Raw genomic sequence first — 18,280 nt, 5'->3', positions numbered from 1 at the left:
GAGGGCCATAAAGGAAAAGAGAGAAAGTGGCATGCTCCTTCATGACAATGCTCCTATCTGTACAAGTCCCAAGGAAGGCAGGAGAAACTGCTACTGTAAGAAACTGTAGATTTGAGCCATTAAAACACTCATCTTACATCTAGACCTTGATCCCAGAGATTGTTTTCTCTTCAGAAATTTGAAGAAACACCTGCATTAGCATTCATTTTCATGTGATGATAATCTCAAAATGATTATAAATGGCTTTTTCAGAACAAAACCTTTTTTTTTTTTTTTTTGTTTCCAGATGTATCTCTTTTATATCTAAATAAACAATGTCAAAATTATTCCCGAAATCCAGCTCGTGAGGGACCCTTTCGAAATAGCAAACCAGATTTGTTAAACATGATTTTCCCTTTACAAAACCATGCTGAGTATCCTTGAGAATTTCAATTTGATCCAAATGATCCTGAATTCCACCTTTGATCATTGCCTCCATGATTTTCCCTACTACTGAAGTCAGACTGACAGGTTGATAATTTCCAACTTCACTGTTAGAGCCACCCTTATGTATGGGAGATACATTTGCACTTTTCCAATCCAAGGGAATCTCCCCAGAGTCCAGTGATGCTCGCATAATTAGCCTCAATGGTTCAATGCACTCGCTTGCCGCCTCCCTTAAGATTATAGGGTATATTCCATCAACTCCAGGAGCCTTACGGGTCTGTAGGCTCGAAAGTTTTTCCATTAAATAATCTTGCGAAATTTCAATATCATTAATTACATATTTTTCAACTTCGCTCCCACAATTTTCCATTGCCACAAAAGGTTTTTCATTTGTAAATATCGATGCAAAATAACTGTTGAGTTCATCTGCAACGGCAGCTGGTGTATTTAATACTATACCCTTTCCCTTATGTAAAGGCCCGATCTGGTTTGTCCTGCTCTTCTTGACATTTATATATGTGAAGAATTCTTTATCCCCCCCTCTTTGCTCTGTTTGCTAGTAATTTCTCATAAACTGCCTTTGTCTGTCGAACCTTTTCTGTGGCTCTATTACACATCACCTTGTAGCTGTTATAGGCTTCAGTACTTTTTATTGCTCTGTAACTTTTCCATGCCACCTTTTTCTGCTCAAGTAATGTGGTAACTTCACTATTCATCCAACTTGGAACCCTTCTCGTGGAGTATTTTTTTAATGGTATATACGCATTCAAGGCATCTGTGATTAATGTTTTAAAAGCGTACCACAGTTCAATTGTATTCATTCTCTGCGCGATATCTACCCAGTTAATAGAGGCCATGTAGAACCTTAAGGCATCGTAATTTCCTTTTCTGAAATTAAAACCCATTCCTTTGCCTTTTACTTCTGCTACCTCTCTCGTCATCACCCACCGTAGAACTCCGTGATCACTTCCTGCTACTGGTTCCTCTACTGTCAGCCCTGTTATGTCATCTGATTCATGTGTGATGATGAGGTCTAGGATATTCTTTTCTCTAGTACTTTCCCTGACATGTTGATACAAATAACAGTCATCTAGTTGATTTAAAAATTTTGTTCCCCATGTCGAGTTTCCTTCCCATTTACTCCAATCAATTAGAGGCAAATTGCAATCACCCATAATAAGGCATTGATGCTTACTTGCCCATTCCATTTGCATGTAGAGGCTTTTGTCATAATCTTCACAATCACCTGGTCTGTAGATTATTCCTACCCGCATTATACCTTTGTTTCCAACTATCTCACACCATACAGACTCTATACTAGCATGTGAAATGTCTGAATCCGGGAAAGCTATCGTCGCACTCAGGCTGCTTCTGATAAGAAGCATTACCCCACTACCCCTTCTATCTACCCTATCCTTCCTAAATATATTATACAAGCTGTACTGAAACTCATCATCCCCAATTTCCGGGTGGCACCACGTCTCAGTAAGCCCTATTATGTCCTAAAGGAGAGGTCCTTTAGGCACTTCGATCACAACTTGGTGATTGTCTCTTCTCCAATGGAGCCTTTATCTCATGGCTAATCCCAACCCCGTGTTGTTGGGCATTACAAGAATGCAAAATGGGATGACCTGCGAGATTTCTTTTCTTCTTTTCCTTGGTCGGATTACTCTTTCAAAACTTCTGATGTCAACATTTGCTCAGATTGTGTCAGTGAAATTATTCTTGTAGGAATGGAATCCCTTATTCCACCCTCCACTTGAAAATCTCATCCTTTATCTAAACCTTGATTTTCCAATAAATGTGCTAAGGCTGTTCAAGAGAAGAATGTTGCATATCGTAATTGGCTTGTTTCTAATTCCTCAGTTTCATTTTCTGCCTACACCAAAGCTCACAACAATTGTAAAGCAGTTATTAATCAGTCCAAACTAGAGTTTGAACAGGCTAAGAGTAGAAAACTTGCTTCTTGCCCTAATGGTAGCTGAGCATTCTGGTCTCTTGTCAAAGCTATTGGCCGCAACTTTTGCCCATCTGTGCTCCCACCTCTGTCCAAACCAGATGGTTCTGTAGTCACTTCAGCCAAGGATAAAGCTCACCTGCTAGCATCCCATTTTTCTTCCAACTTATGTATTAATGATCTTGGTAAAATACCTCCCACCATTCCCAACACGCTCCATTCAATGCCTCCTGTGGTCTTCCATCAAAAGGATGTCAGAAGGATGTTGACGAATCTTGATGCTAAGAAAGCTCCAGGTCCTGATGGTATTTCTCCACTTGTTCTCTAAACCTGTGCACATGAACTTACTCCTATTCTTTGCTGCCTTTTTTCACTTTCTTATTCCAATTTCATTCCAATTACTTCTACTCTTTCTAAAGTAATGGAGAAATCAATTAACCGCCAACTATTAAACTACCTAGAAACCTTCCGTCTGATCAACGATCGCCAGTATGGATTCAGTCAGTGTCGATCCATTGGTGATATTCTGGCTTTGTTACCCATTTATGGACAAATTCAATGGAAAAGTTCAGTGAAACACAAGCAGTTGCTCTTGACATCTCAAGGCTTTCCATCACGTTTGGCATAAAGGTCTTCTACACAAGCTTCCATCTTATGGTTTGCCAACTGTTTTTAGTAATTGGTTATCCAGTTTTCTCTCTGAGCACTCACTGAGGGTGATGGCAGATGGCTCTCTGTCTTCTAACTTCTCCACTAATGCTGGTGTCCCCTAAGGTTCAGTTCTTTCCCCCACTCTTTTCCTCTTGTATATCAATGACTTTCTTCCACTGACTGGAAATCCTATCCGTAGTTTTTCCGATGATAGCACATTGCATTCCACTTTCCATTTTGAGAAACCTTGCTCTGCTCAATCAGCTTCAACTTCTCGAAAATCTGCTACCAATTCCTTAAATGCCTATCTTCAGGTAATTCTCCAGTGGGGCAAAGACAACTTAGTTGATTTCAACCCTTCTAAAACTCAGTCTTGTCTTATATCTCGCAAAAAGGATTCTTCTGCTCCTAAGCTTATCTTTAGTGATACTCCGATTTCTAGGCCAAATGATATACCTCTTTTGGGGATTACCCTGACTTCTAATCTCTCTTGGCACAAGCGCATTACAAATATTGCTTCCTTTGCATCTAAAAAACTTGGTTTTCTCTTTCCCTCTCGGCGTTACTTTTCTTCCAAACAGCTGCTCACTCTGTATAAATCGCAAATCTGCCCTGCCATGGAATATTGTTCTCACATCTGGGGTGGTGCCCCCAAAACCTCTCTCAGGCTTCTTGATTCCATTCAGAAGAGGGCAGTTAGGTTAATTAATGATTCATCTCTAACAGAGTCTCTCCACTCGCTGTCTCATAGACGTACTGTTTCTGCTGCATGCCTCTTCTACAGATACTTCCATGGGCACTGTTCTTCTGAATTGGCTTCTTTAATTCCCGATCTCTCTCTTTCAAAACAGTCCAAATACGTGTCGCCACCAGCCAACATCCATCTACTGTCCAACTTCAAACTCACAGAACCAACTTTTCATCTTCCTCGTTTATTCATTCAACAGCTGATTTCAGGAACAACCTTCCTTCATAGGTATTTCCTGAAAATTACAGTCTACAGAAGTTCAGGTCCAATGTCAACAAATATCTTCTTTCGTCTTCTCAACCTTCAACCCAAGCACAGTACTAAGTAGTATAAGTTCTAATACCTCTCGTGTCCCCTCGACGTGGGCATCTGTTCGTGGTGAGGGGACCTCCCAGTGATGCTGCTGGGCTTCCAGATTAGCATCACTGGAATCTAACGCCCATACCTTGGTTCCAAGGTTACTTCTTTGGAATCCGGCGTATGCAGCCGTGTGCCACGACCCATGGAATTCGGAAAGGGGGGGATCCTGGTGGTTGAGGGGGCCCAGTCTTAATACACCACTTTGGTCCCTGCTTCGACAAGACGGGTGGTCCCGGACCGGCCTGACTGGGATCAATTGGCGGATGGTTCTTACTGCTAGGGTCAACTGCGTTCCAATAAGTCTCCCTCCCTTTGGTCCTGGGACGGATCAAGGCTTATTGGAAATGTGGGTATGGTGCTCCTAAGCGAACTTGGCATCCCATTTGTGTACGCAGTACCTGCTAGTTCACGAGTGGGCGTCCCCTCGTAGGGTTCTGTGGTGGGTGAGGTACTTAGGACATCGGAAATTTTTATCTTACTCCTATGGGTAATTTAAATTCTTCTTCTTCTGGGGCCCTAACAAGAGCCCTACCTAATCAAGATGATAGCATGGATAACACCTCCGTTAAAAGAGCCAGAACTGAGGACACACCACCATCAGTGACGCCGCTTTTCCCCATTCTCCATTCCACTGGAGAGCAGTCAATCGGAAAGATGTCACCCTTCTTTATCCAGAAAGGATAAGAAGGTTTGGCAGATTCACCAAAATCCATTAAACGACTGCATTCTGGCAATCTTTTACTCGAAGCTTTAAATACAAAGCAAGCAGAAAGAATATTAAACGCGACATCCATAGGGGTAATACCGATCAATGTAACACCCCACAAAACTTTGAACTCTTCACGCGGTGTCATTTCAGAGTGGGATCTTCTTCATGTTACTGAAGAAGAGATCTGCTCTGCTCTGCTCTGCCAAGAGAATTGGCAATAGCCAATTCTCTTGGGGAAACATTCTCTAACATCTCTGCAACATCTTCGTATTCCCCAGAGTTCCTGGTCCTGAAACATAAAATCAAAAGACAGGCACTTAATTTTAAGTCTAAGAGTGTTTATCTCTACAACAGGTCATTCACTATTCAGGAACTGAAAAGAGCTCTCATTCTTTCCAAAGCAAGTGCTGTTAAACCAGATGGCATCCATTATGAAATGATTAAGCATCTCTCACCAAAATCTATGGATCAACTGCTTCTTCTATATAACAGAATCTTTATTCAAGGGCAGTTTTCCAGATTCTTGGTGCAAGGCAATCATTCTTGGCTTTGCTAAGCCAGGAAAGGATTCAAAAGTCACTACCAATTATTGTCCTATTACTCTGACTAGCTGTCTGTGCAAAATCCTAGAGAGAATGGTTAATATTCGTTTAATATGGTATTTAGAATCAAATGACCTCTCCAACATCCAGTGCAGTTTCCAAAGGAACTGGTCCATTCTGGACCATCTTATTACACTGGAAACATCTATCCGCGATGTTTTCCTAAAACGTGAACATTTGGTGTCTGTATTCTTTGACATGGAGGAAGTGTATGACACAACTTGGAGATTTGGCATCTTAAAAGATTTGCATAGCCTTGGTCTTAGAGGGCATCTCCCCATTTTTATTAAAAACTTTTTAGCCAATCGATCTTTCCAAGTTCGTGTGGGATCCTCACTCTCTCTCAATCCTTCAGCCAAGAGGAGGGAGTACCAGAAGGATCAGTATTAAGTGTCATGCTTTTCGCCATCAAAGTAAATTCCATCACAGAACAACTTCCTCCAACTGTAAACAGTGCCCTCTATGTTGATTACTTTAGCATGTTTTGTCAGTCATGCAATATGAGGGTTATTGAAAGACAACTGATTGATTGATTGGTTTGGTTTTTTATGGCGCATTGGCAGCTGTGGCCATAATGCGCCAAAGACAACTGCAAAAAGCCATTGATAGCCTAAATTCGTGGACACTGTCTAATGGATTGAGGTTCTCGCCACAGAAGACCATTTGCGTACACTTTTGTCATGAGCGTAATCTTCATCCTGAACCTGAATTAAGGCTTGGACAAAATGCTATTCTAGTAGCAGCGGACACAAAATTCTTGGGACTCGTATTTGATAAAAAGCTGACCTTTCTGGATCATATCTGTCAACTCCGCACAAAGTGCACAAGAGGCCTGAACATTCTGCGCTCTCTCTCCTCTACATCTTGGGGTGCGGACTGATGCACCCTACTACGCATTTACCGTGCGCTTGTACGATCCAGACTAGATTACGGGTCCCTGGTATACAATTCGGCCAGAGACAGTGTACTTCGATGGCTGGATCCTGTCCATCATCAGGCTCTCTGTATTGCTATTGGAGCATATCGAACATCTCCTGTCCAGAGCTTATACGTCGAAGCAAACGAACCACCGTTATCGCTTCGACGTAAGCAGTTGTCTCTAAAGTATGCCTTAAAACTTAAATCCCTGCCAGACCATCCTACGTGGCCATTCGTTTTTGGGCCACGATGGGAAAATTTGTACAACACCCATAAGACTGCCAATCGTCCTTTTGGTATTCATCTCCAAGAGCTACCCAAAGAACTTAAGATCAAGGTAGACAAGGTTGCCCAAACACCAAAGCAACCCCTTCCACCCTGGCATGCTCATGTTCCAGCATGTGACTTGTCCCTTAGAAATTGGGGAAAGTCAGACACTCCATCATCTGTCTACCTGCAATTTTATTCAGCACACTGAGCTGAACCATTCTGACTTTGCACCAGTTTACACAGACAGCTCGAAGTTGGAATCATATGTGGGATCTGCTGCTGTCTTTACAGACACCACTACATCGGAACAGATTCTCTCTGAATGCAGCATATTTACTGCAGAGCTGCATGCTATAGGTTAGCCTTGGATCACATTGGTAAATGCCAATACCAATGGTTCATTTTATATTCCGACTCTCTCAGCGTGTTATAGGCTTTAATAACCGTAAGATATAATCCTCATCCGGTTCTGTCTTGCATTCAGCAAAAGATTCACTTCCTCCATGAACGTGAATATGATATCTGCTTCTGATGGATTCCCAGCCATATTGGGATTAAGGGAAATGATTTGGCTGACACCGCAGCCAAATCAGCAATTCCCAATAATAATCGTTGCCTGTCAGTCCCCTATACAGATTACAGGCAAAAAATACACCAAAAGATACACTCCCAATGGCAGGATTCGTGGAATAGACAGACTACGAATAAATTATATCGTATAAAGCCTGTAATTGAACCGTGGCAGTCTAGTCTGTGCAGGAATCGTAAGGAGGAAGTTGTTCTTGCCCGGTCTCGCATAGGACATAGTCATTTGACTCATTCTTATTTGCTCAGGGCTGATGATCCTCCTATGTGTGAGTCCTGTGGCACAATTTTATCAATCAGACACATTTTAATCGACTATCCAGATTTTAGCAAATCCGTTTTACTGCTTTTAATCATCTGACTGAGCTGTATACACTCAGTCAGATTTTATCCGACAATGACCATGCATCTGCTATTTTTAGCTTTTTGAAATCAGTAAACCTTTTTACTGATATTTAAAAAATTGTTACCTGTTTATTGATATTTGACTTTTACAGTTTATACTTGTTTTTATACCTTGACTTGTGGCTTAATTCATTAGGCCACTGAAAGTTTTACTCTTTAATGACCAAGTTTTGGTGCATTATAGCCTTAGTTGCTAATGCGCCAATAAAACCCAACCAACCTCTCGTGTTTGGGGTTTACATAAAAAAATAAAAATTTGTGCCTTGGAGCACTTGAACAAGCAGTACTTTTTTAGTAAATGGATTTCATCTGTGAAGAATCATCACTCCAAGTAACATCAGCATCTCTTGTTTCTAGCACTCTGACAGCAACAGATGCATCTGAATGAGATTCAGAATCTTCATAACTTAAATAGAATTCTATTTCAGTATCAGATGAGATATTATAAAGCGCTGAATCAATGTCATCAGCTTCAAGAAACTGTCCAACCAATATAAAGGATCCACAGCCTGATGTCCCAGGCTGTGGATCTTTTCAACATAACATCAAACATAAGGAAGAAAAAAATACTAAACTAGATAAAATAACTTCAACATACGCAAAGAATGTATGAAACTGTGAATGAATCAAGTATATAGCTTTTATAGCACTTTCTAGACAGTGCAATTGAGGCTAAACAAAATCCCAGCCATAATGCAATAGTCAATCAGTGAGCCAATATTGCTCAGTTGTTCATTTCATGTGCCATTCTTTTTGCAATGATCATTTATTGACTGCAATTGAATGGATACATGCCGTTGTTGTGAAAGTTGACTTAAATAGTCAAACATTTGGAGTGACCAGATGGGTGAAATGAGAAGGATTTTTTTTTTTTGGCTAATGCTGTATAAGCTTGCTTTCTTGCATCATATGCCTCAACTAATGCTAATGCTAATTACGAAATATTAACTTCCACCCACACAGCCATCCACTGTATATGGTAATATGATATCTTCATCCCTTCTCAATCCAGTGCGCATCAAAAAAATATTCCATTTTGTGTCTACAACTTCAGCATCATAATGGTATGTTAATGCATACGCTACCTATCTTTTCTTTAGTTTGGTTTGACAGCCATATTGCAATACTGTATACATTTCCTATTTATCTTCATTTCTGAATAACATAGAGCATGCATTATTCATGCTCTATAATATTCAGTTTCTCTAATTTATTAAACTCTGATTTTATCAAGGTTTCAGTAATTTATAAAACTATTGAAACCTTTAAAAACAGATTTTAAAAGGTAAAGAGATTTTTCCAAGGCTTTTTACTTTGCTTTTTCCAAATCTCTTTACCTTTGCTTGGATTAGACAAATAAGTTATATTTCTTGAAATTTCTGTTGTCGATTCCAAAGTTTTTAATTTCTCATCTTCATAGTGTCAACTGTAAAGTTCACGAACCATTTCAAAACACCCCCTTATTTCAGTAATAAAATTATATTTTTGCTACCAAAAAATGTTATTTTTATTTATGTTTTTTTACCCTTTGGCTTGTGGTTTATACCAGAAATGAAGATGCATATTGCTATTTTGCTTGCAATCCTGGCCATTGACAACTAATGAGAGCCAGTTTTGTAAGTTGTATGGCAATATCCTTATACTGTCAATGTGAAGTAACCATAACTTTATCACCTTAAATTTTGAGCCAGGTCTACAATCACCTCTTTCACAACCATGCAAAGTAACAACAATAAACACAACAGGCGATAAACAAACAACAAGGCATTACCTGGGAAAGAAAAGTTTAGATGAAAAATAAATAAGACTTTTTTTTTCTCCACTTAACTAAAATGAAGAAATTTTTATTCTTGGATAAATGACTGAATACTCAGAATCAGAATCACATGCTACTACTATCCCCAGACTCTAAAGTGAATACACACACCCAATATCAGCTTTTAAAAATATGTGATCAAGTCAATAATTTAAAAAAAAAAATCTATATGGGTTATTTGAAAAAATTACACAAACCTGGTCAAAAACTGTAGGAAACTAAACTTTATTGGAAAACTGGAAGCCACCCAATTATCAGAAAACTTCCAACTAAATCAGAAAAGTTGGGAACTATGTTCATTTATATAGATTGTGTGCACAGACTGTGCTGTCAAGCAATTTATATCCCACCCTAGCCTTTAACCATACTCTTAATATTTATTTAATTTGCTACCAATTTTGATATATTTCTTATTACAATTTAATCACCCAAAGCATCAAGGATTACATTCAAGATTTTTTGCTGTTAAATTCAACTATAAAGGTCTTGAATGTCAAAATGCTATGTCTTAAATAAAGCAACATACTTGTAGCTTTAAAGAGATGATATATAGTGAAATTTTGCATGCTTATTTTAACCCCCCCCCACACACACACACATAGCCACCAATGGTACATATAACTCTTAATTGTGACCATGATTTTTATAATGAAATTTCTTTAAAAATTCCTTTTTTTGATATATATTGACACACGCTAGTTTGTGTTTGACATCTGTTTATATATTTTGGGATTACTGCTTCTTATGTACATTTTACATGTTCCAATGTTGTGATTTCTTCATTTTTTATCTTTAATCTAAAACTTTACCAGTACACAAATATACTATTTTACTACAGTTTATACTAATTATATTCTGCATACCAGGTGATTCATAACTGCACAACACAAATTCTACAGATGGATTACTGATAAATGAAACTGAAATTGCACTTCAGAGTTCAAAACGCCATAGTTTTTAATCCAGCAATGCTCACATTCACAACTGTAACAAATACACTTGCACTGCACCCAAACAGTACTTAACTTTTTTATTTCTAGAAAAAGCTTTTGGTGTTTTTGACATCTGTGTGGAGTATACTAATGCATGATCTTTTACTAATCGACTAAATTACTTATTATAAAAAAATAATTTTTTATTGTTTTAATAAAAAAAAATAAAATTTTAAAGATTTTTTTATACCTGTTATTTTCAATGAAACTAAACTTCTCAAAATTATAAAAATAGAAATATTAGATATGAAATATAACATGAAAAACTATTATTCCCTTCCTCTGAATTTATAAAACACAGGCATGCAAAATTTCCCTCCATTTCCCAGATATATCCCTCCATTGCCATGTTTAAAAATCATATAACTGAATGAAGCCAGGCTGCTGCTTATTCTAATAGAAGCAGTGCAAGAATCACTTTTACCTCTGCTTGCAGCCACTATTAACCTTTTAGTCTGTGTATGCCTCAACACTAGCAGTTTTCTGACCCACCTAACACTGCCTGATAGAATCAGCAAATATTCTTGTACCCTTTCTATTTAAGTGTATCCCATCCCTGCAGAAGCAATCTCTCCTGTCAACAAGCACAGATCAGGCCGAAAAAAATTCTACTCTTCCTGCAGCAGAGGGGGGTAGAATTTAGTCTGTAGGAGTACTTTCCTACAGACTAAATGTGGAAACAGTATCCATAAATCAACAGCCACTTCCTGTTTTTTAATAAATTTTATTTTCTGAAATTGACCATTTCATGTGTGTTTTATGTTATTTGTTGTGTTCCAGAAAGGACCATAAACAAGTTTTGCATCGTGTTTTTCTGATAGCAGAAATGGTATTATATTGTTTCTCTTAAAACTGTGCCATTTTTCAAAAACAACTAAAAGCAAGCACTTTCAATTTCAATTGTTACGAGGAATCTCCTGGAGAATTTATTACATGCAATTCTGAATCACCTGTATATTGTAAGGTACACAGTAGCAGCACTTTGGGAAAAGAAAATGTTCATATGCAGGCAAAGTAATGGAAAGACAAAAAAAAAAAAAAAAAAAACAATCAAATAAAGCAATCTTTTAAAAAACTGATTTGAAAAGTACGGGAAGAATAAAACTGAACATACCAGGTGTTTTAATGAAATATCAAATTAAAGGTGATTTAAATTATAATTTTTCACTGAAATATATAAAAATGAGGCACATACATAGCAAGTACTTACTTCAGGAATGTGTTGTAAAACCCACAACAGTCGCATAACAACCTAAAACATACAAAGTACAATTAAAAGAACAATTAAAATTATAACAGAATAACAAAAAAATTTACTGTAAATTTAAACAATGATCCCAATTCTGATAGTTAACTGGGTGTTAAAAAATAAATAAACAACCAGAAATAAATATCCTTTGGGGGAGGGGAGTTCTAAACAAAATTTAAAAACAATTATAGCTCCTTAACGCTATTTTTATAAGTAAAATGGTAATCAGTCAAATCAGCAATGCGTGATTTCGATTTATCCTACGAAAAACTGAGCGGTGTAGTTACGGACAGTGCACCATCTATGGTAGGATCTCAAAAAGGTCTTGTTGCTTTAATTAAGAAAGAGTTGGATAACCATCGAATGGAATCTGTTTTACATAGTGTGTCACTGTTTTATTCACCAACAAAATTTATGTGCACATTCTCTAAGAATGACCACTGTGATGAAAGTGGTAAGAAAATATATTAACTTCATAAAAAATAAGGGATTGAAGAACAGAGAATTTAAAGAAATGTTAGAGAATCTTGAAGCAGAATATGATTTGTTGTACCACTGTGAGGTTCGCTGACTAAAGCAAAGGGTGCATGCTCAAGCACTCCTATCAGCTGAAAGATGAACTGAACCTCTTCATGGATATTAGAGGCTCCCCCGTAATGAAACGTTTCAAGTCAGCGGGTAGCTAATGCCAGGGAAGACAGCCTAAAAAACTTCAAGGGTTGTGTTAGGGTTGTTAAATATACAAGATCAATAAGTCTTAATTGTTTATATAGTAATGTTAGAAGGGTCGTCAATAAAATGAGCCAATTCGAACTGCTGGTTAAAACAAGTAACGCGGACATAATAGGGCTTACGGAGATGTGGTGCCACCCGGAAATTGGGGGTGATGAGTTTCAGTACGGCTTGTATAATGTATTTAGGAAGGATAGGGTAGATAGAAGGGGTGGTGGGGTAATGCTTCTTATCAGAAGCAGCCTGAGTGCGACGATAGCTTTCCTGGATTCAGATGTTTCACATGCTAGTATAGAATCTGTATGGTGTGAGATAGTTGGAAACAAAGGTATAATGCGAGTAGAAGTAATCTACAGACCAGGCGATTGTGAAGATTGTGACAAAAGCCTCTACATGCAAATGGAATGGGCAAGTAAGCATCAATGTCTTATTATGGTTGATTTCAATTTGCCTCTAATTGATTGGAGTAAATGGGAAGGAAACTCGACATGGGGAACAAAATTTTTAAATCAACTAGATGACTGTTATTTGTATCAACATGTCAGGGAAAGTACTAGAGAAAAGAATATCCTAGACCTCATCATCACCCATGCATCAGATGACATAACAGGGCTGACTGTAGAGGAACCAATAGCAGGAAGTGATCATGGAGTTCTACAGTGGATGATGATGAGAGAGGTAGCAGCAGTAAAAGGCAAAGGAATGGGTTTTAATTTCAGAAAAGCAAATTACGATGCCTTAAGGTACTACATGGCTTCTATTAACTGGGTAGATATCGCACCGAGAATGAATACACTTCAACTGTGGTATGCTTTTAAAACATTAATCACAGATGCCTTGAATGCGTATTTACCATTAAAAAAAATACTCCACGAGGAGGGTTCCAAGCTGGATGAATAGTAAAGTTGCCACATTACTTGAGCAGAAAAAGGTGGCATGGAAAGGTTACAGAGCAATAAAAAGTACTGAAGCCTATAACAGCTACAAGATGATCTGTAATAGAGCCACAGAAAAGGTTCGACAGGCAAAGGCAGTTTATGAGAAATCACTAGCAAACAGAGCAAAGAGGGGGGATAAAGAATTCTTCACATATATAAATGTCAAGAAGAGCAGGACAAACCAGATCGGGCCTTTACATAAGGGAAAGGGTATAGTATTAAATACACCAGCTGCCGTTGCAGATGAACTCAACAGTTATTTTGCATCGATATTTACAAATGAAAAACCTTTTGTGGCAATGGGAAATTGTGGGAGCGAAGTTGAAAAATATGTAATTAATGATATTGAAATTTCGCAAGATTATTTAATGAAAAAACTTTCGAGCCTACAGGCCAGTAAGGATCCAGTAAGTTGATGGAATATACCCTATAATTTAACCCCAAGGGTTCACATCTGGTGAGTATGGGCTTGGTACACCTAGGGTCCTGAGCTGTATATCATCGTTCTTCTCTTTTTTGGTGATTCCCTTCTACTTCTTACTCTTGTTCTTTCTCTCACTCTCTCAGGGTAATTCTGAAATTTTTTTTGGCTGGTGCAGCATAAGACCCAGGCTTCCTTGCACCATATGGCAAATAATAATAATAATAATCTTAAGGGCAGCGGCAATTGAGGCTAATTATGCGGGCATCACTAGACTCTGGGGAGATTCCATTGGATTGGAAAAGTGCCAATGTATCTCCCATACATAAGGGTGGCTCTAAGAGTGAAGTGGGAAATTATCGACCTGTCAGTCTGACTTCAGTGGTAGGGAAAATCATGGAGGCAATGATCAACGGTGGAATTCAGGATCATTTGGATCAAATTGAAATTCTCAAGGATACTCAGCATGGTTTTGTAAAGGGAAAATCATGTTTAACAAAACTGGTTTGCTATTTTGAAAGGGTCACTCACGAGCTGGATTTAGGGAATAATTTCGACATTGTTTATTTAGATTTCAGCAAAGCTTTTAACTCAGTCCCACATGAGTTGGTTGCTTTATAAGCTGGAACAGGTTGAAATCACTGGGAAAATCCTTAGATGGATAGCAGGATGGCCTCAGGGCAGGAGGCAAAGGGTTGTGATAAGTGGCTATTCCACAGATTGGGTTGATGTAAGAAGTGGGGTTCCCCAAGGATCAGTATTAGGACCACTGTTGTTTTTAATTTTCATAAACAACATCAATGAAGGGATAGAGGGCGTGATGTCTAAATTTGCAGATGATGTTAAAATTGGTAGAGTAGTTAATGATCACTGTCAAGCTGAGCTTCTTCAGAGAGACCTAGATAGACTTTCAGGAACGGTCAGAAAAATGGCAGCTATGCTTTAATCCAACAAAGTGTAAGGTATTACACCTGGGAAACAGTAATCCCAAAATAACTTATTCACTTGGTGGAGTTCAACTAAACCTAGTACTGGAGGAAAGGGACTTGGGTGTTACAATACGGTCAGACATGAAATTCTCTGAGCACTGTAAACAGGTTGCAAGGAAGGCCCATGGTGTGCTATCGATGATCTATCGAACTTTTGCAAGTAGAGATAGAGACTTGATAATCCCATTATATAAGGCTTTTGTTAGACCACACTTGGAATACTGTGTTCAAGTATGGAGACCGCACCTAAAGAAAGACATCGAGCTTCTTGAAAGGGTGCAAAGACGGGTAACTCGCCTGGTGAGATCGGCAAAAGGGCATCCTTATGAAGAAAGACTTCGAATATGTGGGTTGCAGAGTTTGGAAACTAGACACCTTAGAGGAGATTTGATTGAAGTGTTAAATCATATAAAAAACAAATAAATTTTCAGAAACTCATCACTCCATATCTCACTTGCATGTATCATGTTTGTTGAAACTTGTGCGTGTGTTCTTTATTATTAATTACTTATCATTTTTACTGTTTTAAATTTTACAACCAAAAAAAAAAGTCACTGAACAGAAATATCAATTAGTATGTACATATGGCATTACGTATTAGTTAAGCTATGTATGTAAGTGAAAATTTATTTTTATTTTGCTAACTGGAAAATATTCTTCCGATTTTCACGTATCAAATAAAGCAGGGGACCACTGTATTTTGTTGGGAGATTCCTGGGTTATATTCTATGCTATTGAATTTGTGCTGGTTTAAGACCATAAAAAATTGACTTTGAAGAGTGCAGTTCGTGACTTTTAAAGAGAGCAGACGGTACACTAAATCTAGATGCTGCAGAACAGATTGTGCTTAGCAGCGATGAAGAGGAAGAAAATTAAATGAACGTACATTATCTGACATATAAGTATCACAGTTTGTAAGGTAAGATGTTTGTTCAGTTATTACTATTTAAGTTACTACTATTATAAAAATAAAGTTAAAATATTAAGTTATTACTACTATAAAAATTAAGTTTCTGATAGTTATAAAAAAAAATTGTGTATTTTTGTTAGCTTTTGGAACGTAACCTCCCCACTTTTGTACTAATTCTTAGTCCTGTATAACACAGTTTTGCATTACATGAGATTTTGTAGGAACCAAATACTGTGTTATACGAGAGTTAACATTAGCAAGGGCACATTATGCAAAAAAGCAAGCTTATATAGCATCAACCAAAAAAAAAAAAAAAAAAAAAACACCCTTCTCATTTCACTCATCCCAAATATTTGTCTAGTTCTGCCTTGAATCTATTTAAGCTATCAACTTCTACAACAGCAGATGGAAGTTTGTTCCAGCAATCAACCACCCGCTGGCTAAAGGCAAATTTACGCACATCTATTCTACATCTGTCTTGTCTTTCCTCAATTTGAATTTATGCCCCCTTAGGTTCATAATCTGAACAAGTGGAAGGATCCCATCAGAATTCAGCGTGCTCAACCCATTCAAGGCCTTATACACCTCAATCAGATCACCGCACAGGTGCCTAGTCTCCAGCCACTGCAATTTGCAGAATTTAAGCCTCTCTTGGTAAGAGGATCCCTTCATTTCCCCCACCAATCTTGTTGCCCTTCTCTGTACACGCTCAAGTAAATCTACATCCTTCCTAAAATGAGGCCTCCAGACCTGTACGCAGTACTCAAGGTGTGGCCTGACCATTGCCTTATACAGAGGGACAATCACCTTTTCCCTGCTAGCAAAATTCCTATATATCATTGACAAAACCCCATGACCTGCCCTGGCAGCCTGTCTGCATTGCTCAGAAAACTTCATATCTGATTGCACAATTACTCCCAGTTCTTTTTCATTTTCTACCTAAAGGATAAATAAATAGAAAATCACAATAAAATGTAAATTTTATATATGAGCAAAAACGTTGATTGATTTTAAAAAGCTAAAAACAGCAGACACATGGTCATTGTAGGATAAAATCTGACTGAGTGTATTAGGCTCAGCTGGATGACTAAAAACGGTAAAATATAAATCACGTTCTTGTCTAAAACGTGGACACACGGTTAAAATGTGATGGATAGTTAAAATGGTGCCGCAGTTCTCACACATAGGACAGTCATCCGCCTTCAGCAGAAAAGCATGTGTAAGATGACTGTGTCCTATGCGGAGACGAGCTAGAACAACTTCCTCTTTGCGGTTCCTGCGCAGACTAGACTGCCAGTGTTGGATTACAGGCTTTATCTGATAGAGCTTGTTTGTGACTTGTTCATGCCAAGATTGTTGCCATTGGGAATGTAATTTAGTTTGTATTAGCTGCCTGTAGTCTGTATAGGGGACTAACAGGCAATAAGTGTTGTGTGGTTCTGGTGATCTGGCCGCAGCATCTGCCAGTTCATTTCCCCTGATCCCAATGTGGCTCGGAATCCAGCAGAAACGGATGTCGAATGAACACTCAAACAGGGAATGTAACGTCTGCTGAATCCATGTCACAATCGGATGAGGATTATACCTCATCCCCGATAAAGCCTGCAGTGTACTTGAAGAGTCAGTGTACACCATACATCTTTGGTGCTTACGGGTTTTAATGTGGTCCAAGGCTAGCTCAATAGCATACAACTCAGCTGTGTATATGCTGCATTCGTGGGGAATCTTCCCAGAGATAGTACTATCTGGAAAGATAGTAGCAGATCCTACAGACAACTCTGATTTCGAGCCATCAGTGAACACAGGCAAAAAATCAGAGTAATCAGATCAGTGGGCAGCATAGAGTTGCTGGTAGACAGATGATGAGGTCTCAGACTTTACCCATTTCTTAAGGGAAAAGTCGCAGGATGGGATATGAGCATGCCAGGGTGGAAGAGTTTCTTTTGGTGTTTTTGCAACCTTGTCTACCAGGTTCCACTAGGGCTCCTGGTGGCTAAATGCGGGAGGAATAACAGACCAACATAACCCCACAAAACCTGATTGACATGGGTATCCCACAGGACTACCTTGCTACGTGTAGAAACCTGGGGCCCCACACCAAATAAGTAACCATTTCAGGGAGGGAGCTGTACAGGCAGCCAGGGAAGCAGATTAGCTGAAAAATATCAGTAAGCTAGTAGCAAGGGAATGCAATGTTGAATGAAAGACAGAATCAATAGGCTGGTCACTGAGTGAAAGAGTGAATTAGGAATTATGGTAAAAGGGAATAAATGTTAGTTTTGGTGAAAGAAAGAGTGACCCAGCACGAGGGAAAGAGAGTGAACGAGTGTTATGGTGAATGGGAATGAGTGGAAGAGCAAATGTAATTGGCTGAAAGAATACAAAGTTAATAATAACTTACCTTACTTTATATACTAACAACACAAACACTATCACTGCATTCTCCCCTGGCATGCAAACAACTTGCGGCTAGTTTTTTGCACCACAACTGAAGAATAACAGTAAGTTGAGGTGCCAGAGAGTGCAGTATACAAAGCAAGAGTCAAACAAATGAAAGGAAAGCCAGAAGAATGAATGAGAGTGTAAGTGTGTGTGAAAAAGA

The 18,280-nt window shown here is 38.5% G+C and overlaps 1 protein-coding gene across 1 annotated transcript in view; it reads right to left on the bottom strand.

Annotated features, from left to right (window-relative positions):
* The window catches only part of LOC150080822 (glycerol kinase 5), a 376,684-nt gene that overhangs the window by 173,713 nt on the left and 184,691 nt on the right, over positions 1-18,280 (bottom strand). Inside the window, exon 8 of the mRNA XM_090382163.1 lies at positions 11,650-11,691. Within this exon, the coding sequence (XP_090238289.1) occupies positions 11,650-11,691 (42 nt within the window). The remainder of the gene's footprint in view (positions 1-11,649; positions 11,692-18,280) is intronic.

Source organism: Mastigoproctus giganteus, chromosome 9, assembly GCF_048544385.1.
Source record: "Mastigoproctus giganteus isolate SK-2022 chromosome 9, ASM4854438v1, whole genome shotgun sequence".
NCBI lineage: Eukaryota > Metazoa > Arthropoda > Arachnida > Uropygi > Thelyphonidae > Mastigoproctus > Mastigoproctus giganteus.
This window is presented reverse-complemented; position numbering and strand designations above follow the sequence as displayed.